Source organism: Polyodon spathula, chromosome 18 (assembly GCF_017654505.1).
Source record: "Polyodon spathula isolate WHYD16114869_AA chromosome 18, ASM1765450v1, whole genome shotgun sequence".
NCBI classification, from domain to species: domain Eukaryota; kingdom Metazoa; phylum Chordata; class Actinopteri; order Acipenseriformes; family Polyodontidae; genus Polyodon; species Polyodon spathula.
This window is the reverse complement of record NC_054551.1, coordinates 6,024,291-6,049,398: the sequence shown is the minus strand read 5'-3', so window position 1 is coordinate 6,049,398 and position 25,108 is coordinate 6,024,291. Positions and strand designations below refer to the sequence as shown.

Here is a 25,108-nt window from a genome sequence, read left to right as displayed (position 1 = left end):
CAGCCTGTAGTTCCTTTGCCACATGCCATTACAAAATAGATGTTGTGTTCAGTGGTGTGGAATTAAAGGCTTCCATTGTACGTGATGCCTTGTGGGTGCTTGAAATGCCATTGTTTACTGGTTCAGAGGCCTTCATTCAAACATTGACATTGTTGTTCACAATAATAGTGAAGTTAATGACATTTAATCATTGTGACAAGCATCTATGGGTGATGGTGGGATTTAGTCAAAAAATACCTCACTCTCATTATTTGCTTGTCCTAAAAATACAATACATGTATATTAAATTAAGCGTATAGAATGTATTCGATTACAATCTATATTCTAATGTTGGTACATTAGTATAGAGGCTGATCTAATGACCTCTAGATAAGTGTGGCAGGTGGGTGACTAGTGTGTGTACAGGATCTTCTGATGCTCTTCCTGCTTTGGGCTATTAACAGAGGCTCTTAGTCTCTAGTGCTGTCTATGCAACCCCTTGCTTGCATGTCAGATTGAGCACAGTTAAAAGGTCAGCCCGATATTTAACGCTATATTATTTATCCATCTCTTGGTGACTCAGGGTCCGACTTACAGAAGCTGTGATGTTCACCTCTTGTGGAGAGAGTCCTGGAGAGCGGTGGATCTGCTGAACAAGATAAAAGGAATGCATCAGGGGATGATGGGGGGACGCACTTAACAGTATTATACAAGAGGTAACGGAAATAATTCTACACAAGGTTAACATAATACACTGAAAGCCTGTGCATGAGAAAAAAAATCAGGATGTCGACAAACCAAATTGTCACTTTTGTCATTTTTTTTTTTTGTGCTTGATGCTCAAAAGAACAACATGTTCTTGTTAATGCAGTTAAATGTGTGAAGCACAGCTTGTTATGCTGAAAACATTAGCCACTAACTCTCAAGACTTATGCAAGACACATTCTTTGGCATCCTCCATAACATTTTGAATGATATAAGACTATTAGAGATAATCTAGTTTTTCATTTATAAAGGCTTTTTGGTGTACTGTTTTACAAATTACTGCTGAAGTGGCAAAGTTACCATCTACTCGTGTTCTCCCAAGACCTTCTAATCATGACCGACCGACCTCCTAATGCCAAACTTCCTACCTAAAACTTTCTGTAGACTGGATTAAGAGCAAAGGGCTAAATGGTACTCCAATTTAATCTTAATAGATTTTGGGAAAAATTAATAATAAATCATCGTATCTTGCACTGTAGGATCTTCATGCATTTTTTGCAAAGCATGGCAGACATTGTGCTGCAGATACATTGGACAGCAGCTGCTATACACATATTTCCCAGCTCATTCCTGTTTATTGAGTTGTGCTGCCTTTGTAGAGTTTACTCATTTTTTGAACTACTCGGGTAGGAATTGTGTCTGCTTATATAACGTTGGCATATTAAGGAGGTGTGATTACTACAGTAGGAATAGGTAGTGACAAACTAGTGCCTTAATGAAGTGTTTAATTAGTTGGCAAATTTTGACTTGTTATCCGAACCATGATTGTAATTACTGAGCTTCTGGGAAGGGGGTTATAGTCAACTACTAAATGAAAACACGACTGTGTTTAATCCCTCTATCCCTAAAAATAGTTTTTTTTTTTTTTAAACGAATGATGTATGGAATCCTTCTATATAATATTAACACTGCATTTATATATACAGCAAAGTGGCTCAGCCTGAATCAGGTACTCACCCCCAATGCCTTCTCCCTGGTAGTGGAGTTTGTGTCTACTCTCTGAAAGGCTGTGTTCTACTCTACACGAGGTACAAGTGAAAACAAAATGATTTTGCATTTTTCTTCTCTTTTGACTTCCAATTGAATCCTAATGTTTGTTTTTAGCATGGAGGACAGAAGCCCTTCCTTCTTTAAATGAGAGAAAAGCCACTTACTGTTGCTCAGCTATGCTGGGAAACTTTTTGTTTCATTGTACCATTCTGAAAAATGTTCCAATGGTCCCCATTTTGTTCCAGAACATTTACAGCCCACGTGATTAGCCAGAAATGAATGGGCAGGCCTCTATGTGCACACCACCCTGAGCACGTCCTGTATACGCTGAGGGCACACAGTGAGGGTTTTTTTGACCATTCATACCAAGTGACAGTGTGTTTGTGTACAGTGTCGCTAGTGCACCAGATTTGATTTAAAAGACATGCATTCTAATTGTTGTTTTTCATGTCAATAGAAAGCTATGTGCAGTTTGAGTGGCACATGATTACATGTTAAAGGAGCTTTATATATCAGCATTTGCATAATATTTAGAGATGAAAAGGGGGTCATTTTGCCCACATTAAGAAATGACCTTCCTCTGGCAATTAAACATGCTAAACATCCATTAGTGCTGAAATAGTAGCAAATTATGATTAATAACAACTTTGCCTATGTGATTATCGTTTTCTTGTACTTGTTACAGAAACAGCTCGGTCATACTGTGAAGATGTATGACAGGGGAGTTGAGTGGCTTACCAGAGGTAGTAGGCAGATATGGGGAACTGTCTGTGATTAGAAGCAAGTAGAGTTTGTCCCCATACTGTTTTGCCCCCACAATTATAGGGTGTGAAAACCCTCCACAGCAAGTTGACTCCCCATTATAACACAACCCTTTCCCAGAAAACCATAAAGGTATGACATTATTCATCTTTTCTATGTTTCATTTTAACTCTCTTATTAAGAGTGTAGTGTGGGCGTATATGCGACTAAATGTATTATTTCCCAGTGTGGGATTTCAAAAAAAATATTAACATTTAAATAAATTAACAGGTGGACTAGATTAGGGAGCGTGACGGGGGAAAAAAAACACTTGAAAAACAAAAATAATAAATAAGTCTGAGCAGCTCTGTTAACAAGGTTCAGGTAACAGTGTGAAGATGTTAACAGATGCAGCCCCCTTGTTAGTGTCATTGCTCTGCCCTTCGATAAGGTCGCGCAGACTTCAGCCTAATGATTACAAGTTTTAAACACTCAAGGCCACTCTCCTGGCTCCGTTCTGCCCTACATTAATTAGGCAGTAACAGAAGTATACGAAGAGTCCAACATTTGTTGTAATTCCTGCCCACCTATTCCTTTGATAAGACTCATAGATGGTAATTAGCCCCTTGTATATCACACACACCCCCATCTCTCTCTCCAAGGTGATAATACTGGTGTTGGTGACTACCTCCATGTACATGATCCATTCCCTGCAGCTGCTTCTAGGGCAGGAGATGACCAATAAGGAGTGCTTCATCATCATAGCGTAGGTTTGGGACCCGCAGTAGAACCATCTGTTATTAGAATGTATTACTCCAGACCCCTGATGCCTTACTCCGCTGCTGTATTATCACATGTATGAGCATGTGCACCTATGTGCCAAATAATGCTTTTTCACAAGATTATTTTCTGCTGGTTTTGTTCATAGATTTGCACATAAGTTGCGATTTTTTAAAAACTTTTGTTTGATGTGTCTTCTGCACATGCGTGTATATTCTCACATGCGCGCACCTGCTATAATAGATTTTGCAATAGAAATAAATATACAGATTTTTTTTTTTTTTTTCTGCTAATGATCTATTCCTAGCTTGGAACAATCTGTTCTTAGCTCTGCTTACCAGAACATTTAATCAGCAGTTCAATAATGATTTGGATTTAAAAAAAAAAAAACAACAACAAAAAACAGCTATGTTATTCAGAATTACGAGTAGATAAATTAAATCTATGTAGAATATCTAAACTGTGCTTGCAACGAATGTTATTTAAGAGGTTTTGTTACAGCACCTCATATCGTGTTAGTAAGTAAGCAGGGATCATATAAACATGAAGGTACTTTATTCTTTTAAAATATTGAACTGGCACAACTTCTCGATATATGTCAAAAAATAAATGCTGTATAACTAACAGTGTCTTCTGCACTGTTTTCTTATGGCCAAATACATACATCGACATGTGACCAACCAAAAGAGGTGCAAACATAACTTATATGTGCAATAGTTTATGGGCTTTTTAAGTTTTGTTAATTCTAAAACTTCTTTAGTAAACATTGAGATTTTGCCATTTTTGACAGATATGGCTCAGAAATGAAACCCTGGAACATGGAAATGGTTCCCCCAACTCCAGAAAACCTGCAAGATGCCTGGAAGTAAGTGTAATTAGTACCCAAGACTCATTCTAGAACATCAGTACAGCGAATAGAAAATGATTGAAGCAGAGACTTCTAAAGAGGATGAATAGCAGTTTACAGATATTAATTGTGTAACAATGTAATTCGCTCACAGCATTAGTGGTTAAAGATTTTTCCAGTTCCCATCTGCATGTTAGCTATTTTTTTATAATTGTTTATGAAATGCGTAGTGATAACTGGAGAGCACTGTATTAATGTCTGTTTCTAGAAGGGTTCAGAGTTTGCAGTGTGAAGGGAGTCGTAATTTGATGTGTGCCTATAAACACGCCCTAGAGGTGGACCTACTGGATGAACAGTGACTGTCAGGGGATTTACCTGTTCACCAGTGGAGTGCCAGATCAGGACAGCGTGTGTAAAGGCTGTGTTTTAATCAATCTGGAGGGCTGATGCTAAGGTGTCTCTGTTTCAGGCCATAGTGAGTAGCCACATGGCTGAGCGTTGCGGGGGCTGAGACCTGCGGCTGCACTTCTATCTCTTCAGTCTGGATGAGTTTGACCTGCAGGGCTCCACCCCTGCCCACTTCACTACGCCCAGCGACACCACCACCTCGCTCAGGGACCTGGCGGCCAGCGGCACTGGCCGCTTCCACTGGTTTAAGGAGACCAGTAAGAAACCAACGTAGTTCCATTCTGTGCAGATGGAAAGGAATGATGTGTGCAAAACATATTGTGGGCATATGGGTTTCTTTCAATAGCGTTGACAGAAAGTGATGACATTAACAGCATAATGGTGGAAATGAAAAAAGCAGTCAGTTGCTCTCAGAAGGTGAGTTTATTTTTTAAATGTATTTCATTATGGCCCATTACACAAATACGCAGGGCAATAATACTGCAGATTCCGTATTTGCACTCCTTCAGTAGCTCTGTTGACTGTTAACACCTGTTGGATATAACTCTGTCTACCTTGTGCAGTGTGCCATGCTGGTAGAGTCTCTTAAGCAGAGGTCTAACAATAAGCAGCAGGATGACGACCGTGAAAATGAAGAGAGCCAGAAAGAGGAGCTTAAGAGAGAGAAGCGCAGCCCTTTGAAACTGTCTGCATCGAAACCCACAGCACTCACGCTGGCCGGGGTGGTTAGAGGCGCTTTTCATTTGAATTTTGACGTGCTAGATAGACTCTGGAATATGTACTGCATAATAGTGTTAACAAAGAAAGTGCACTAGAGACATTCTATGGTATGATTATTATTGCTTGTTGTGGTATGAGCTGTAGTTTAAACCAATGCAAATGAAAAACCCAGATACAGTAAATACAGCTGTAAATGTTGCAAAACTAATCACAAAAAGTGGTGCAGATTATGTTTATTCGACACTTCCAAGGACCCAGAGGGGCTAACTGCCCTTTGTGATTGTCCTTTTATTTAAAGAGGCTGTATTTTATTTTGGTTTAGCTTTATACTGGGATGAATAGGAGAATAGGGGTTGATCTAAGCAGCAACCCCCAGTAAAGTAGAAATTCCCCCAATTACTTTTTTTCTGACCACTAGAGGACACTAGAGGTATAGGATCTCAGGAGGCAATACCTGGAACCCTAAGGCACACGTATACAAAAAGTTCAAATAAGTATTAGCCATGTCATTACTGGGGTTGACCTATAGAAAGGACAAAGCTTTTGGTTTAATGAAAGCACAAAGTTATAGAAAATAAATCCCCCCAGGCTCTTCTGTCGAGGTTGTTTAGGTTTTATGCAGCATGAAAATATGTTATTGCTGAACATTTTAATTATCAGTGCAATATGCATGATTATGCTGCTGTTCAGGCAAATACAATAGATGATGAGAGGGGGCGTTTCAAACCCTTGCACTATTTTTCCTTGTGAATAATCCACATTTTTATTTTCATGAATATTTAAACTCAGGCAGGAGAAGGTCATTGATGCTGCCTGGGCCCAGAAAGTAAAATGGTGTTCCTTCCTTGCCTTCTCGCGATTGCGGTTCTATCTGACCAACAAAGATGACAAGACTAGGCTTTCCTTAAGAAATCTGTTGTCAGCCACCCAGAAACATAAAAGATTTAGTTCAAAATACTCTAATAACAATTCATTATTATTAATAATAGTCATTTAGAAAGACACAATTTATTGTATGTAAAAAGAAAATTTGTCATCAAATACCACCAAGAAATGTTGTAAACCTGACAAAAAACGTTGATGACGTTTAACATCATCAAAATATATAATTTTGTGCCACTTTGCTGTAAGCCTTATGAAAGGTTCTGCATCTTCCATGTAAATTAAGTTGAGTTCTCTACTAAATGATGTGTGTGTTCTGTTATTATTGTACAAAGTGGTAATAAATCCTTTCTGGTTTAAAGAAGACTCCTTGGTAGACCGTCCACTTTCCAGAGCTTTGAGCTGGCGTCCAAGCAGTGCTGAAGTCACTGCACACATTCCACGCTGCATAACAACTTTCCCATTGAATTCTAGAATATTTACATGCAGTCATTTATCTATCAGGTTCTACATGTTGAATGTAGATGACTAAATATATTGTGGAACACAGATCTGAAAGTCAATGGGTCTTTTACATTAATAAAGTTATAGTCCTGCGGTTTATTGCAGCACAACCAATACAGAGCTGGAGCCCGAGTGAAAACAAAGTCTCTCAGTCTGTGTTTTATACAGAAGAAGGGAACAGCATGGGTGGGAGAATTACATTTTATATGTGCTGATCATTGTTATATATGTTTTCATGCCCAGATTTGCATCTGTGTTCTGGATTAGAATGTTACCAAAAGCATGTGACAAGTACACATAATGAGGTGTGCATGTCCCGTTGAGTTTATGCAAAACCATTAGGACGTGTTTTCAGTGTACACTGTGCATTGTGCTCCTAAACAAGAAGCACTTGCAGTTTTAGCCCCCTGAACTGAAGGAATACATTGATCAGGCAGAGAGAGTGATTCACCACTACGTACAAAGGATACAGTGGCTGCTGTCTGGTTGATCTGTCTCTCAACACAATTTAATACAGCTGGTGTCTTACTGTCTAAGAAATATAATCTCATGAGGTTTGAGAGAGAGCACTGCGAAGCCCAGCTATCACGGTTTAAATCAATTTAATAGACATCACTGCCTTCATATGAGCCGATAGATTTTATACAGAATATGGTTAGGTTTCCCAGGAGCCTTGCACTGACGTCTCTTAAAATTAAATTACTGCTTCTAGTGACTGAAGAAGGAGAAGAGTGTTTTAAAGCAAAGAAAAATTCATAGCATCTGCCATTCTGTCACATAATAGCTAATATTAAGCTGCAAAGGCTCTAAAAAGGCAGATGCGTATTTTAAATTACAGTATATGTTTCAATCAAGATCCATGTAATTTAAATTTGCCCAAATGAGATCTGGTAATGTCATCCACTTCCCAGCCTGTAAAATGTACACGGCTTTGAATAAAAGATCTGCATAAATCTTTTAGTACAAATCTGTCACGTATGGCAATGAGGGCAATGGATTTCACTTCATGATGTCATGTTCATTTCCCTTGCCATTAGAGCATCTTCAAGAGACGACCAGAACATTGCAGTGTGTTAGATGTGATTATTATAGTCTGCAATGATAGCGCACTGCTTATCAGTTTAATGTTCATTTATCTTTCTGGTTGTGGGTCACATCTGCATTTGCATTCTGGACTGCTGAAATGGGTTAGTTTACCTGGATTTATTTTGGGGCTAGGATGCTGTTCAGATTAGTGGTCTCTTCAGAATCTCAGTATCTTGGGATATATTCATCTCTCATTTAAAAATGTGTATAAAATCAATAGCATATCAGATTGCTATCTGCAAGGTCTATGGGAGGATAGGAGACTATAGGAGTCTCACAGACACAATCAGTACCCTCAAAATATCAGGATGTTCTTAACATTCAAATTGCAAACACTAGATGTCACTGTTTTAATTCAAACTCTGTACAAGAACTAAATGCTATGATTTTCCATTCAGGCCGACAATTGTTCTAAAGTAATTGCCATATATTTATGTTTCTTCCTACATAGACATAGATGCTTGTTTGGAGCAGTACTAGAAAAGGGTGTCTGTATTCTTCTGGATACTTCAAGCTCCATGGATCCTTACCTATCAGATGTTAAAAAGGAACTGACTTCCCTGATATGGGAACAGCTACATAAGAACACTGTAAGGTGGGTGCTGAAGTTGCTGTATATATTGAAATGTTACAAATAACATATAGTTCCAGAAAATCTAATGTACCGGCAGGGATTTCTGTCCCAGTCACAAGAATCCTAAGCCCCTTTCACACTGATCTACCTGGGTCAGAACCTACCCGGGCAGGACCTGGTGTCATGTGGATTTGGTACGCAATTTCACACTGCTTTTAATAAAGCAGGGTTGAGCAGGGTGACAGACAACAATGTGCGTATCAGTGCCCCGGAAGCAACTTGTTACAGACGCTTCCATCCAAGCTTCCCTGGATTGAACTGTCTGCTGATTCTCTAATGTTGATTAGAGAAAATGGTTCTTTATCCCTGTTGAAATCGGAATCATGCCGTGTCTCGAGCAACAAAAATATGGCTAAACAGAATAAACAGAAACATTCCTTGCGGAGGTGAAACTTTCACGCAGGCGTGGCTGTTTGTTATTGTGTCTGCTCGCGAACGGCTGTCAAGCATTTTGTCTCGCATTCTGACCCGAGTTAACCCAGGTCCGACCAGGTACATGGTTTCACACTACGCAAGATTGTGACCCGGTTAGCCAGGACCCAGGTCCGGACCCGGGTAGGAGTGCCAGTGTGAAAGGGGCTAGAAGGAGTTAGTTATGGAAAAACATTCTCTATACAACTTTTGCTGTCTTTATTTTACCATATTCTGCAGGGAGATCTTTTTAATCCTGTGTTGCATTGCACCCAGCACAGTAGCAATTTACTGAAGGCTCCATATATCGTATTCAGTACATTTCTATAATCAAATAGGCTTGAGGCTTGTCTAGCGTGTTCCTCTTGCAGTGTATTAGTGGTATGCAATGTGCTTTTGTCCAGTACAGTGTAAGTGAAAGCCACCTTTAGACAATTCGTTTGGGTTTACACAAAAGTTGACCTTGGACTTGAACCCAACAGCTCCTGTCGTGTGATAGACTGTTTACTTCTGTTCACAGCTTCAACCTACTTAGCTTATCAGACAGCGTGCAGGTGTGGAAGGACAGGCTTGTGGATGCCATAGAGGAAGACTGTCACAGGGCGGTTCAGTAGGTGTCGATGGTCAAAGCCAATTGCAGCACCTGCACTGGCTTCCTAGCAAAGTGAACTGTTTTGCTGAGTTAGTATTGAAATGCTGGTGGTCTCACCTAACTGAGATAGAAGCTGCTAGAGCTTAAAGTACAGGTGCTGGGCCATGTCTGTTATTGTTCTGTTTTTTTTCACAATCCGCCTTTCAGTTGACGGATGCTCAGGGCTTCTACCTGTTCACCGATGGGAAACCAGATACCAGCTGCAACTTCATTCTGAAGGAAACACAGGAGATGATGCAAGGGAAGCAAATTGTAGTGCATGCCATATTGAAAAAGCCCATGAACTCCAAAGAGGAGCGATAGAGACATACAATGCCTGTCCAGTACTGGCACAGCTCCTGTTGGAGGGGATAGATTGCTTTTGATTTGCAGCTGGTATTCTAAGCATTTCGCTAAGCATGGGGCTGGATGAAGAAGGGAAATGAGCCGTCTGAAATTCTATAAGAAATTTTACAAAATATCTTCATTTGTCTACCGTATATATTCAGAATTAAAACATAACAATAAAACAATGAAAAAATAATATATTAAACTGTCTACCACTTTATAACAATGTATCACAAGTGATTTCAGTGTGTGGGATTAAATCATTTTGTGAACAGAGCATGCGGTCTGTGTCTTGGGCTGGAAACTGATCATCTCTGAGCTTTCGTTTGTGAATGAGCGTTTACTTATTTATTTACCTGGCGCACGTGGTCCTGCTCTCCTTCTTCACAGCACTGTGAATGAGTTTTTGAAGAAGCTGGCGTCTCAGACGGTCAGCCGTTGTTATCACTGCCACAGAAAATTGGACGGACATTTGGTAGCACACAGGATGCTGACTGATGGATTTACCGATGAAGATGTGGGTCCTTAGTTAAGCTTTTTAAAAGATTATCCAAATATATGTGTTGGCTCTGACAATTCAAAATAAACAGGTGAACAAGAGTTACTGAACTATTAGGGTATTTACACAGAGCCATCTGGCTAACCTGTTTCAGAAGGGAGGGGGGTGGGGGGTCAGGATTATTGCTGCACAACCCATGTAGTCATTTTTACACTGACCCAGAGGTAAAATATGTTAATGTTATTAAACATGCCAAACATTATGATGATTAAGGACACATATTATGGGATAATAAACCGAATGTATTATGACTTTAAATGTTGTTGATATATAGCTGGTTTTCACACAGTGATTAGCACAAGTCTTGGACCGCCTTATCTAAGGGAACATTAGGTAGTCCAAGATTAGTGTTAATCAGGGTCTGTGAGTTAGGTCTTAGTGGTCTGTATTAGGCTGAATCTGGATCAAGGCAGGTTGGTCTTGCTGTCATCCCTGATGCAGTATTGTACAGTACAACATGTTTTTTTTCTTCATATCTAGAAGCATAATAAGCTGAAGAACTAAAGCCCGTAATGTACGGTATATATAGAATATCTATAGAGTGCTGTATGATACCAGCTAATATTTGTCCCACAACAGGTCAAAGAGCCAGCCCACACTGGAACACTAGCCATATTAATTTACCATAATAATTTCATTTATATACTTTCTTTAAAAATGAGCTGGAAGGATTTAATAAACAGGAGGAAGACAGAACCCAAAACACCTTGACTGACACGTAGGTAAGAATATTACCTTTTTACCTGTGTTTGTTTGCACACAGCAGTACTGTGAGTGTTTTTGAACCAGTGGTAATGATACCAGTTAAGACACATTATATAACTATAATAAATACTATGGAAAAAAAAGCAGAACAAAGCATGACTAAGCATGTGACAGTTAGACATTGATTCTAGGTGGTCAATTACCCTCCTGACCTGTGCGGGTGCTAAGTAACAGGAACAGCGTACTCTGGACTACTTGGCCTGACACTTTGTTCCGAGGGTTAAAAGGAAGCCGGTCATTTAGAAAAGAGACGGAGCTTTGGTACACTAACTCACTGACCTGGAAGGGAAATGATGTGGCAGCTGCGGATTGGAGGAGCGGTTACAATCGTTTACCAAGGGGTCATAAGTGACGGTATGAATAGGGGTCGAATCAATGTTATCTGTTCCTTCGTTTTGGTTTATGAAAAGTGACCCGGAAGGACCTGTGTTTTGTGTAGCCGTATCGTGAGTGTTTGTTCTGTCTGTTTGTTGCTTGGTATCACTAGACAGCTAATACGTTGTGCAGCTGTCACCAGAGGCCAGCACAAACCCTGAACAGCACTGCACTGTATCACAAATAACTGTATTTGCACCACTAGCACTAAATAACGCACTAACAGACTTGTGTATGTGTTTTGTGTTTTGTGTGGGTGTATAATAAAAACTGGACTTATTTGCAAGGCAAACCTGGGGATTATAAATTAAGTAATACATGCTGCTGTATTACTTAACATCATTATTGTTTACTGTTTATTTTGCTGTCAGGGACTGGACACAAAAATATAATTAAACAAACTTTGAACCTGGATTATAATTGTCTGCCTGTTCATTGATCACCTGCACCTGCACACTATCAACCACTTTGCCACACACCACCACTCCCAAGAAAATGTGTATTATCTGATTCTCAACCTCATGTTTGGATAGGATTTACAATGCATACAAAGCTTTGCAAGCACCATTACTATTAGATTATTTACATTTTGAATGTTGCATTTCACAAAACCATAATTCAAATTAAATAATTGAATTACAGGTAAATTAAGTACTGGATATTTATTTTGAATACCTTATGTCCGCGTTGCATAACAGGATTTTTGACAGAATTTGAAACTATTGAGGTAATAGCTGGTGATGGTACTAATGGAACAGTAAGGTAGGTAGGTATGGGAAAGGAGGTGCGCTTGTAGATAAATAATTACGGTAAGAGGTTCAACAAGAGAACAGCACTCAGGTAAAGCAGATTGACAGGGCACATCAGAAACCTGTAGGCCAGCTTCACAACGGTACTTCACACAGAAGAAAGCGTTACTCACTTCATCACTTAATTACCATCTACATTTCCAAAAGATTCTTGGCAGACAGGTATGTTTCTTTTTATTTGTTTGTCAAATGTGAAATGTAGTCGAAACTAACTAGGACTATATAGACAGTCTTAACAAGAATGCTTGCTATTTTATTATATATAAATCCTTTAGACATGTCAAGGTTGTGTATAAATTCAGCATGAATGAATAAAAAGGAATACGTATAAAATAAAAAAGAAAATAAATTAATTACTGTTAGCAGATATAAAATTATCAGAATTAACCTAAAAACTACTTTTAAAAAGCTATCAAATGCACAACTAAATAAACTTTTCGTGGTTATCATCGAAGTTCTAAATGATTTATAACCAGAACTGGCTAATAAAGCGCTTTTGGCGTGTTTTCTGTTACATGTGTTTGTGGGCGTGGGTGTGAATGTGCCTTTGGAGCTGTGCTCAATGCCCAGGTGATGCTGGACACTGTTGTGACGCAGGTTTCGTATTTAAATAGGTCTCTTGCAAATTACCAACATTCTGCTGTTTTTCTTTTTCATGATAATGAATTTCATTGTTTTAACATCATTTTTAGAACATTTTAAAAACTGTTTATGTGAACTGTATGGGGGAAAGGTCAAGACACATAGACTACAGTGCCGTATGCACTTATAAAAAAAAGGTTGAAAAGAATCATACACACATTAAATTGCCTACCCAGTAATAAATGTATCGGACACCCACACGTGTTTCAAAATATAATTTATTTAGCAGTAAAGTTCAGTTATTGCTGTCCTCTAATTGGGTTTATCAGTAGTATTACATTTTTTAAAATCTGTTTATAAACTGTAACGATAGTTAGTGGCATTACAGTTTTACAGATTACCTAAATGCTAATGATGCTAAGCCACTGCTGACTGCACAGATTAGTGTAAGTACACAATGAAGCCTCTTGAGATCACTGACTGAAAAGTAGCAGTACATCAAATAATCACTTCAAACGAGAAGTTTGCAGTGTACCTTTCTATTGCTGTACCAAATAGCTGTGGTACACGTCTACTGAAATTTTGAAAACTGGACCACGGGCTCGGTTCTATATGCGAGATCGTAAGTTCAAATAGGATAGGTCTTTCAGACAGTTATCACCTGTAACCTGTGTTTCAATACGGCAGGTAGGCTAGCCATGTCTGAGAATACTTGAACCAAGCAACACAAGGAATGTCTTTTGAATGGTTTTGAAAATCACATTTGCTTAATCATTAGTCATATGACTATAGGTTTAAGTGACCTAACACCACATTGTCTATATAATGTACGCTGTATGTGTAATGCTATGTATTCCCATGTAATGTACACGCTTGGAACCACACCATAAACACAAAATTGTCACTAAAAAGTTATTTAATATTTAACTAAATCATTATGAAATATGTTAGAACACATGGGACGCATTTAAAAAAACAAAATATAATGAGCCTAATTATTGAGTGGAATTGTGGGTTGTGTTAGGAGAAACATTTTACTACCAGAGCTAGCTTAAAGATAGGCCTACTACTACAAGAAGTACAAATTAATAACGATTGTATTTATTTATATAGCGCCTTTCATACCACCGTATCTCAAAGTGTTCTAAGAGTCTACAGTATGAAGAAAGAATAAACATTACACAATAGGCTAATAACGATATCAATACATACTAATACAAAAAATAAGAAACCATATCAAAGATACTACTCACACATCTTCCCTCTGTCGCTGTAATTGTCTGTCTTAAATACATAGCATAAATTATTTAGGGAAGCCGTGTTTCCCAAAGTTCAATGAGGGAATGACTGTGTCCTCCTGTAGTTTTTATATGCGAAGTAAATTAGTGTCGGTGAAATAAGACAGGTAATACGACCAAGTAGTGTGAGCAACGTTATACAAACGCTACCTCTATCATATAGGCTGTTGTGCTCCCGACGTCGTACTAGCCTGACGACATTGTACTGGTATATACAAGCCTCAGTACTGCATACATATATTATTAAATATAACTTTTTCGCTTGTTATAACTTCACAGAAACGTGTATTGGAAGCCTAAACTGAATGGAATTGTGCAGCATGAAACAAAACGGAACAGTCTGTCAGGTGGAGCGGTTTGCGAGTTCATACATGGCACAGCCGAACGGGAGCGTTTGCAGGATACAAGGGAATGGGCATCCCTGCACGAAGGAAGCAAAGTCCCCCACCTCCACAAAGCACCGCTTCAGTGGACTGGTGCCACGCCGGGGGAAAGCTTCAGCCTGCACCGGCAACAGGTGCGTCGGCATTTTCAACGGGACGAGGACTGTGACAGCGCTGGTGACCGGGGGAGGAGGCTACTTTGGTCACAGTCTGGGGTGCGCCTTGGTGAGGTGTGGCATTTCGGTTATCCTCTTGGATTTGCACAAACCTAAATGGGATATCCCAGAAGGAGCTGTGTTTCTGCAGGTAGTGTAATTAACAAGAAAGAGGCTAACATATGCATATGAATATATTATAATGCTGTGATTCTGTCAGTGGGATCTAATGATTCTAGAAGTTAATTTCTAAAGTTAATTGTAGAAATACAAGTTACACCGTTCATCAACGAAGATTTGCCTTGTAAGGAATATTGTAACATCACAGGGGGAGCCCTATTACATAATTCTGCTTTGGATCTGTTTCTGAATGGACGCAATCATTTTATAGATGCAACAATGACAGTATAATGTATTATTTGATCCTGAAACTGTCACTTCAGATTGTTTCAATATCTCTTTGATCTCAGAGTGACATACGGGATTATGGTGCACTTTATAAAGTCTGTGACGGGGTAGGCTGTGTTTTCCACGTCGCTTCATATGGCATGTCAGGGCCGGAGCAGGTTAGTTCATGTTTTTGTTTTTTGGGTTTTTTTTTTTTTCCCAGATCTTTTAAAAGATCAAGTTACGCAACAGTCCAAAATACCATCTCATCAATTCCTAGTGTTCTGCTGACCACCAAAGCATCACGTGGTGGACAGCCATGCTCTTGATTGACAGTGCAGCTCCATCCATATTTAGTGTTAAAGTCGGACTGTAATCTATAATAGGAAATACAAAGACAGCTATGCGTCTCATTGTTTTGCTATTTAAGGAGAATAGTAAACACTGTTATATGTCTAATTTACTATGTTTTGTTTTGCAGCTTAAGAAAGCGCAGATTGAATCTGTGAATGTTGGTGGGACTAACAATGTAATTAGAGGTATGAAGTTTTGTGATCCCTTTGCAGCTCACACTAACTCGTATATCAGGCCCATACTGTGACTAATCTCCCTGCCTAGTACTTCACAGAAGACTAATCTATAATGGAAATGAACGTGTGCAGTACCTATCTAAATCCGTACAGATCACTACCCTTTAATATATTCTATATATAAGCAGGGGTCGTAACAAAGTTAATCCCCAGCAGTTTTGTTGGAGTGAAAATATCTCTGTCAACAGTAAAACACAGCAATCGCCATCTAATACTTTTAAAACTGCTTTTTGGTAGTGTGATTATCATTTGCCAATGCACCCCAGTATAAGCATAGGTGGTAGAGCACTCAGAGCACAGTCGGTATGTCTTTAAATCTTGCATTCAATAGTACTAACGCGAACAAATGTTGTTGTTTTATGTTCAGTGCAGAAAATATTATTATATTCCATGTTGTCGTGGAAATTGAATGCTATATTGAAATAAAAATGTCCTTGTAATCTTCATGTACATACAGAGGTACAGTGCTGTGAAAAAGCATTTGCCCCTTTCTGATTTTCTCCATTTTTTTATATTTTTGAAACTGAATGTTATCAGATCTTCAACCAAAATCTAATATTAGATAAAAGGGACCCTAAGTGAACAAATAACACAACATTTTGAGACTTATTTAATGTATTTATTAAAGAAAGTTATTAATAAATGCTCCCGTGTGAAAAAGTAATCGCCCCCTTAGTCTCCCCTTAGAGGAATTTTGGCCCACTCCTTCATGCAGAACTGCTTCAACCCAGTGACATTTGTGTGTTTTTGAGCATAAACTGCTAGTTTCAGGTCCTGCCACAACATCTCAATGGGGTTGAGGTCTGGACTTTGACTAGGCTATTCCAAAACTAAATTTCTTATTCTCAACCATTCTGATGTAGACTTGCTTGTGTGTTTCGGATCATTGTCTTGCTGCATGACCCAGCTGCGCTTCAGCATCAGCTCACGAACGGATGGCCTGACATTCTCCCGTAGAATTCTTTGATACAGAGCAGAATTCATGGTTCCTTCAATGATGGCAAGTCGCCCAGGTCCTGATGAAGCAAAGCATCCCCAAATCATGACACTACCACCACCATGCTTGACCGTTGGTATGAGGTTCTTACTGTGGAATGCATTGTTTGGTTTTTGCCAGACATAGTGGGGCCCATGTTGGCCAAAAAGTTCCACTTCTGACTCATCTGTCCATGTAACATTGTTCCAGAACTCTTGTGAATCACCCAGGTGCTTTTTGGCAAACTTGAGACGAGCATTCATGTTCTTCTTAGTGAGCAGTGGTTTCTGAATTGCAGTGAAACACATTTTGATGGTGGAGTCATGAACACTGACCTTAGCCGAGGCGAGAGAGGCCTGCAGATCCCTGGATGTTGTTCTAAGGTTCTTTGTGACTTAATGGCTGATTTTGCGCCTTGCTCTTGGAGAGATTTTGCCAGGATGGCCACTCCTGGGAAGATTCACTACTGTCCCAAACCTTCTCCATTTGGACAATATGGCTCTGACTGTGGTTTTGGTGGAGCCCCAGAGCCTTAGACATGACTTTGTAACCCTTTCCAGATTGATAGGCATCAACAACTTTTTTTCCGGAGGTCTTCAGGAATTTAACCTAGAACCTGTGTGTTGACAACTTCACTCTGATGGTAAGGGCCAAAGTTAGTCAGATTTAAATTGGGCAGGGCTGGCCCAAATCAGGAGTGATTTTTAACCAAAGTATTCGAACATCTGACCCTAATTATTCCTTTAATTTGGTTGAGTTAACTAGGGGGCAATAACTTTTTCATACCTGAAGATTGCATGTTTGGTTAACTTGCACACCATTTCATTTGTGTCATTTTTTCTCTTAGACTCCCTCTATATACTACTACAACCCACAAAAAGTTCTGACCTAATTCAATGTGAAAAATGTACAAAAATGCAGACAATCCGACAGGGGGGAAATATCTTTTCACGGCACTGTATGTGCAAAAAAATAAATAAATAAATAAATTGTGTGAGAGTAGTGTATTCTTGGCCATATATTATTCTGTTCTGAACCTCTTTGCATCCCTGCAGTGTGCAAACAGAGAAATATTACTAGATTGATCTACACAAGTACTGTGAACGTAGTGTTTGGAGGAAGTCCTATTGAACAAGGGGACGAGGAAACAGTGCCGTATGTACCTCTGGACAAGGTATGCCTTTTCATAATACCTTTTTAATAGATAGCAAAACGAATATTATTAATGATAGTATGAGCTTTCTATCTTCGGAAAGCTGTTCAAAGGTATTTTTACTGGGGCTTTCGTACTGTCTTTTTCTAACACAATTGCAATGCAAGCAGTAGCTAAACTATTCAAAACTTGCCATCTTTTACAGACAGGCGGGATTACAGTCTTAATCCAAATTATTATTTTGGTGATATTTGTAATCCGCTTAAAGACTTAATTATGTTTGCTTTAAAAAAACAAACAAAAAAAAAAAAAACACCCTGTGCTTTACACTGTACATCGAGTTTACTGCACAACATTCTCTATGTTTCTTGTAGCATGTAGATCAATACTCCAAGACCAAAGCCATTGCTGACCAAATGGTGCTAGCAGCTAATGGGACTCCATTGAAGGGTAGGTGGGCTGCCTTGATCTTTGCTGGCACCCGAGTTTGTGAATTAAAGACCTCGCCGTAGACATCTGATATGGTGGGCAGGAATAATTCATTATCGCATTCCTCGGATTTCCACTGCGAACGGGTCATTTATACTTCTGAACACTTAACCCAGCCCAAGACTGAGAGGTAACACTTGCCAGTGGAACACAACAGAGCCTGAATGGCAATTCAATACAACAGGACCCTGTGACAATGGTTTATATTTAGCTCTAGACAATATAATGAAACCCTGCAGTATATCAACTTGACACCAGTGTGCACATTCACAACAGTGGGGAAAATCTATATGTGCAGATGTCAGCCCTTAATGTGATGGTTGCATGAACAGGGAGAGAGCAAATTGGAATATTTAATTGAGTTTGTGACAATCATTTACATGTATAGTACATTACTGTACTTTGCCACTGAACATTGTTCAGTATGTTTTTTTTCTTATGTTGTTAGACATTATTTCATTAGCCTTTGCCTAACTATGCGCTGTCTGTGTTGCCTTTCCCTTCCCAGGTGGTATGACACTGCGGACCTGTGTCCTTCGACCCCCAGGTATTTACGGGCCTGAAGAGCGAAGACACTTACAGCGAGTTGCTGTAAGTTATTAAAGCTGAAGGAATTGTTCAGGCATTGATATCCAACAGTCTCCGTAACAGAAAATAAGACTTATTCACGGTTAATAGAGGGAGTCCTGGGGATCAGAATGAGGCAGGGTGTTTGTGGCAGATCACTAGCAGGGCATAAATACCTTTATGCACTGTTACAGCCACAGGGAAATCTGTAATACAGAAATGTAATGCAGTGCTCAACTTCTTTCATTCAGTTGATTTGCCTAGCAACAAAATGTTGGCACAGAGAAAAGGGTTGTCGGTATCCCCTGTTTCATATGGTAGGGCTAATTGGTTTAATACACTGGGTCAAATTTGCAAACCATTACTCAAGTCTTTAATTGACATCTGTTTTTCTTTTGTGGTAACCCAGCTGTTAATTTTTACAAAGCTAGAACCAAACTGTGTTCTATATTTTAAATTCTCTCAAGCACACTCAAGATGTTTAGTTTTTCATTTTGCAACCTTACCATGTCTCCTTTAAAAATTAAAAAAATGGAGTTCATTAATGAATGAAGGAAACACTTTGAAGATAAGGCCCTCTAAGTCTTAATCTGCTCCTTCTGTGCACCAAAATGGCAGAATCAGCTTGTCACCAGGGACCTTTAGAAGTGTCAATATAGATATGTACAGCAGCGCAGGTACTGTATGGATTGCCATAGGAGATCATTTTAGGAAATCGGATAATGCAATTTTTAATCAACACTATGCACCAAAATAGCTGAAATATTAATTAACTATGCCAGAATATCTCATTACTTGTTAACAGCTCATTATCTTGCAGGTAAACCTGGTTCAATGAAAGATGTTACTGTAGGGCAAGCTCTTAAGAGGCTCTTATAGATTAATATCAGAAACTTGCTTGACCTAATTCAAGGTAATTGCTTATTACACACAAGCAGCTGTATAGTACCCCCCAGTTCACACTTGTCAGCAGAGATTAACCTCAATAATAATGCTTTTATATATAAGATTATCAAGCTTAAAAACTAGCGCCTAATTATTTTTCACAAGGCTGACCTACCTTTTAATTCTTTTAATTATTGTGCTATACATTTCAAACTGGAAATGTGTCTGCTCCTGGCTGAAAAGTTTTATGGCAGCAACATTTCTTAGAGTTGCAAAATCTGAGCTAAATTCAACGGGGACTATGTTGTTTGTGGATTAAGCCCCTGGAGTGCAGGTATTGTTGATGGGGGAGCATGCAGACTCACAACTTTCAGAAAGAGCTGACATGGAGAAACAAGAGGATCTCCTAAAGAGAGAGGAACACTGTGGGAGGTGAAAAAAAAAAATGGTATTATCACATTTACACCGGGGATGAAACTAAAGCCCTGCTGATAACTTGTGATCCGGGGTTGCATCCGTAAAGCAGCAGCATTGCAGTCATTCGCATTTATCTGCATTCTAATGCTTGATGAATACAGCCCAGCATATCATTTTTGAAATTACTATTTTTTTTTAAATGAGGCGATGGCATGTAAGCCTGTCTTAGCAAAGCAAGCACTGTAAACCCCACGGAGAGCCCCTTGGGTCTGCTTTGTAAATGTTTCTTCTTGCTTCTGCAGGTGAATATCGAGAGGAGGCTCTTCAGCTTTAGCTTTGGAAACCGGCATGCCAAGATGAACTGGGTTCACATCGACAATCTGGTCCAGGCTCACTTGCTGGCAGCGGAGGCTCTCACTGCAGGCAAGGGGTACATTGCAGTAAGTGGAGTCTCAAACAGAAAACATGTGCCACAGGTCTATTTTATAATAGAAAATTTAGTGACAGATTACTGAGAGGCGATAAACAGGTGCTGATTGGAGGAGTTGTAGATGTATTTATACTTCTTAGATATGACATTGCTGACTGGTCTTCTCATTTTCAGAAACAGTATAATCTAATCATATCCATTTACACAACAAATTAGTGTACAACACCATATCAGATGTACGTTGGTCATATCACATCCCCTATATTTACTGTAACATGCTCCTATTAAAAAATCCCTTATTTAAAAAATAGCTCCCTGTCAGCCTTTTAACCAGCCTGTTCTTTACAGAGCGGACAGATTTATTACATCAATGACGGGCAGTCTGTCAATCTGTTTGAATGGCTGACCCCTCTGGTAAGTGGCTGTATTGCTGTCCGTTTGTACTGTATGTCTGTGCACGTGAAATAAAGAGCTTAATTCTAATCGCATTATAATCATCTGACAGAAATTATATTTAAAATAACATTTTGGATCCCTGCTTGGAAAATCTCACCAGGGTTCCAGTGCTTCTGGTGCCCTTCCGATTCAGTGAGGCTTTCACTTTTTAAAACACAGCTGGTGTCACTCGGCTGAACTGTCTGTTCCCACCAGCGCTGGCTTGAGTTTCATGATAGTCATTCTGGCTTTTTTATTGCTCATGACGTAACATTCTCTGTGGTGTGAGCTTGCCATGCTGTATTTCAGCATGCAGTTTCATTCGTGTTTGTTTAATTCCTATTAGTTTGAGAAGCTGGGACACAGTCGACCACTGATTCATCTACCTGTCTCACTAGTTTACACAGCAGGTAAACAGCCTGGATGCTTTTTGCTTTGTTTGGTTTTGTAGCACTAGATTATTATGTACAGTAATTGCTGCTCTATATAAGTATATTTCGGTATTAAAAATGAAATGATCTTGTAATGTATTTGATAATAACCATTTTACAGTACATCCTCTGCACCTTTTTTTCAAGTTTGCACAATTCACAAGCCTAAAAAAACATCCTAAATCTAACCACTGAATAGAATTTTTTTTTTTTTTTATGATAGCTGATCCAGCTAATGTTGTTCAATCCTAGCGTTTCAGATTTTGAATGTATGCTAACAGATTGAAGATGAACTACTTAGGAAAGCATACTGTACGTACAGTGCAATGTGTGGGTGCTATTTAAATACTGTAGTTTAGATGCTAAAGAAGCACTTCGCTGTTTTGTATTACTTTTCAGCCATTCTATTGGAGTGTCTTCATGTGGCACTTAGGCCGGTCATTGAAATCCCACTCTTGTTAACCAGGAATGAGGTAAGAATAAGCATCTTACTGCAATTCCCTTTCAACGCCGTTGGCTGGTCAGTCTAGAAAAGAAAACTTGAGTCAACTCTACTGAAACAGATCCTCAAACGCATGGCTATCCTTTCGCTTCTACCTGATCAGTTAACACAAGGTTATTAATATGCCACACAGTTTTTTTTTTTTGTCACATCAGCTTCAAGCACTGTTATCAAACTCACTCTCTGTGTCCTTCAAGTTTTAAAAAACATGTTCATTTTTTTGATAGGCAGTAACTTCTTCATGAATTGATAATAAGAAACTCAAGACATTGAGTTAAAGGGGTCAGTCTAGTGGAATGGCTTCAAAATGAATGGTGTTTAAATAATTTATGGCACTCAATTCAGCAAAGCCAAACCCACCTTCAAACTGTAGCACAATGACACAGTACCCGCTAAAGCCTACCAAACCATATTAAACACACGTATAGATCTGTAGAGCATGCTTCTAAAATGTATTCAGAAGTTGGCCGAATAACTTCTCAATTCTTCCTCATTCATTTCCAAGCATTTAGTTTTTTGACAATTAGACCCGCCCATTATTACTAGATTTATAAATCATGTCATGTGGCTCGGCCAATCAAAACGCAGCAGTTACAAATACCTTTAAAATAAGTCCTGTTGAGCAGGATTGAGTTGCATTCCTTTAGGCTAATGGAAAAATGAGAGGTGACAGTCATTGGGTTTAACGTTCCATTCACTTGATTTTACTTGCAAGTCAAGATCTTGAAAATAGAAGGGCTGCCCCCTTGTGGTTATATGCGTGTACTGTATGTTTCCTTTTCGGTCTCTTCCAGGTGAGGAACATTGCTGTCACTCACACCTTCAAGATAGACAAAGCTCGCAGGCAGCTGGGGTTCTGTCCAAAGCAGTACAGCTTCACAGATTCGGTGGATTACTACATGAAATCCAGAGTGGACGAGCAAAGCTGCTTTTCAGTCTGCCTGAAAGCCACGCTGATCATCGGGAGCTTGCTGGCCTTACTGTTCCTGTCCTGCTTTTGGGATGACTTGTCAATCCTAAAGACATCAAATGAAACTGGTCATTAACTACCAGCCCTTCATTTGAGGGCTTTTTGGTCTTTTTGTTTTTCAGTGCTGTTCTGCCTATATGGAACCGATAGTATAGCATATTTGATATAATGTTGCAGCAGCAACATAGTACATATAGTGTGTTTGACATATATGCAGCTAACTTCAGTAATTTATTTCAGCCATCCGTTAACCCTTATAAGCTATGAACAGCTGTGCATATTTGCTGTTATACAGTATAGCATAAGCACAATGTATGCATTTATAATTTAGAAATGATTGTTTTTGTTCAAATCAGAATAAAACAACTACTTGTTATCTATCTATCTATCTATCTATCTCTCTCTCTCTCTCTCTCTCTCTCTCTCTCTCTCTCTCTCTCTCTCTCTCTCTCTCTCTCTCGAGAGAGAAGTCTAGAGCATATAATATAGATATATATATATATCCAAAAATATATATAGTGTGTCTTATACATTTGAAAAAAACGTACGGTCACACACACTGTCTATATATATATACTCTGTATTTAAATGCATCTTACCAGTGGTTGAGCAAATAATATATGCATTATTATTCTAAATAGATTATTTAACATGTTTAACTGCTGGTCAGTTTATTATATTGCTTTGCTGTAGTTGTGTAGTTTAAAAAATAAAAATAAAATTGTTTAATACGGCAACAATAAAAAAAAGCCCCAATACAGTAGAATATATCTCAAAAGTTTATGCAGGTATGCAATTCATATAAATAGGTTACATTATGAATGTAATAATAGGACGTGTTACATAGAGAAAGCATTTGTTTAATAAGGATGGTTTTATTTATAACTTGGGACATGGTACTCAGAACCATACCCAGTGATGTACACATCATAGCAATGTGTGGAAAACGTAAAGTGGGGCTAGTGATTACCATGTTTTATATTGGATTACTATTTCAGTAAGGTTAGGAATCAATTATCAGCTTAATCATATTTCTCTGCTGACAATAAAGTGTGACTATATAAAAAAAACAGTTTGATTGGCATGAAGCTCATTCGATGTGCTGGACATAAAGAAGAGAGGTAGAGCACTCTGCAAGTAACACAGCTAGGATTTGCCTGTTTGGTAAAAATGAAAAGCAATGTTGACAGTGGTTGTGCGATTATTCAGAACATGCTACATGGGCATTTGCTTTAACCTCTCAGTGGTTTATTATTAGCATACACAATGTATTGTATTACTTAGGAGATCAATCTGGCATAAAGGAAACTGCACTTTGTTATGTAAGAAAGCAGGTGTTAGAACATGGATCATCAAGAATGAATCTGTGGTCCGTGGTAAACTCTTTAGTTTTGTAACTTTGTGATTGTTTTTAAGGAACTCCCCTAATTGTTTCTGTCTGGTGAGAAATTGATGGCTTCATCTTGGGAACTGCTCAAAATTTGCATTGACATTTTTTAAGATCTTTTATTCACTGTACTGACAAGTTAGCTGTTTTTGCAGGTCCCATTATGACACAAGTATTTTGAGTATTTTTCCTCAGCTGCTTAATGTAAATGTCACTGTTAAAATTGGGCAGGTTAAGAGCAGGATTACCCATTTAATACAAATATAAACTAGGAAGGTTAACGGATAATTATTGGGATGTACAACCAGGTGTTTATTTACCAGTAATAAATACAATTCAAATTCTTAATAAAAGTTATTACATCATTAAGTGTGGGGTTGTCATTTAGGACACACAGTGCAGTTGTGCAACTAATTGCAACTAACATATGAAATAAGTACATGGTTTGCATAAATTGAACAGCCGTTTGTTTAACTTGGCTCATCGATTTCTGATCACCGATTAAGTGTTTTGCATGACCATTAAAGACAAATACGCAAATCCTAAAATACCTTTCAGGTGTCAGTGCGTCATCCTGAAATTGTAAAAACAAACCAAACAAAAAAAGTTATATATATATATATATATATATATATATACATAGTACGTTAAATCGTTTATTTTAAATAAACACATGATTTGAAAAACAACCTTTGGCAGCGGTGGGATTCGAACCCACGCCATCGAAATGACTGGAGCCTAAATCCAGCGCCTTAGACCACTCGGCCACGCTACCTTGGTGAAAAGAAAACAACACTAACCGTTATAAATGTTTTCTTATTTTGGAAGAAACAAATC

General features: G+C 38.7%; 1 protein-coding gene, 1 long non-coding RNA gene and 1 other non-coding gene across 3 annotated transcripts; 2 read left to right on the top strand and 1 right to left on the bottom strand.

Moving 5' to 3' along the window:
• Positions 1-2,247: 2,247 nt before the first annotated feature.
• Positions 2,248-6,275, top strand: LOC121330765. The gene is made up of 3 exons (XR_005951889.1): positions 2,248-2,628; positions 4,046-4,120; positions 4,572-6,275. It is a non-coding gene; the product is annotated as an uncharacterized LOC121330765 (long non-coding RNA).
• A 7,909-nt stretch (positions 6,276-14,184) lies between these two features.
• Positions 14,185-23,183, top strand: sdr42e2 (short chain dehydrogenase/reductase family 42E, member 2). The gene is made up of 11 exons (XM_041277546.1): positions 14,185-14,803; positions 15,123-15,218; positions 15,521-15,578; positions 17,661-17,779; positions 18,133-18,208; positions 18,756-18,838; positions 20,419-20,556; positions 20,895-20,960; positions 21,328-21,391; positions 21,812-21,885; positions 22,709-23,183. The coding sequence occupies exons 1-11, from the start codon at positions 14,420-14,422 to the stop codon at positions 22,958-22,960; spliced, it is 1,410 nt and encodes a 469-aa protein (XP_041133480.1). The 5' UTR covers positions 14,185-14,419; the 3' UTR covers positions 22,961-23,183.
• Positions 23,184-24,964: 1,781 nt separating this feature from the next.
• Positions 24,965-25,046, bottom strand: trnal-uag. Its single transcript has one exon. It is a non-coding gene; the product is annotated as a tRNA-Leu (tRNA).
• Between the last annotated feature and the right edge of the window lie 62 nt (positions 25,047-25,108).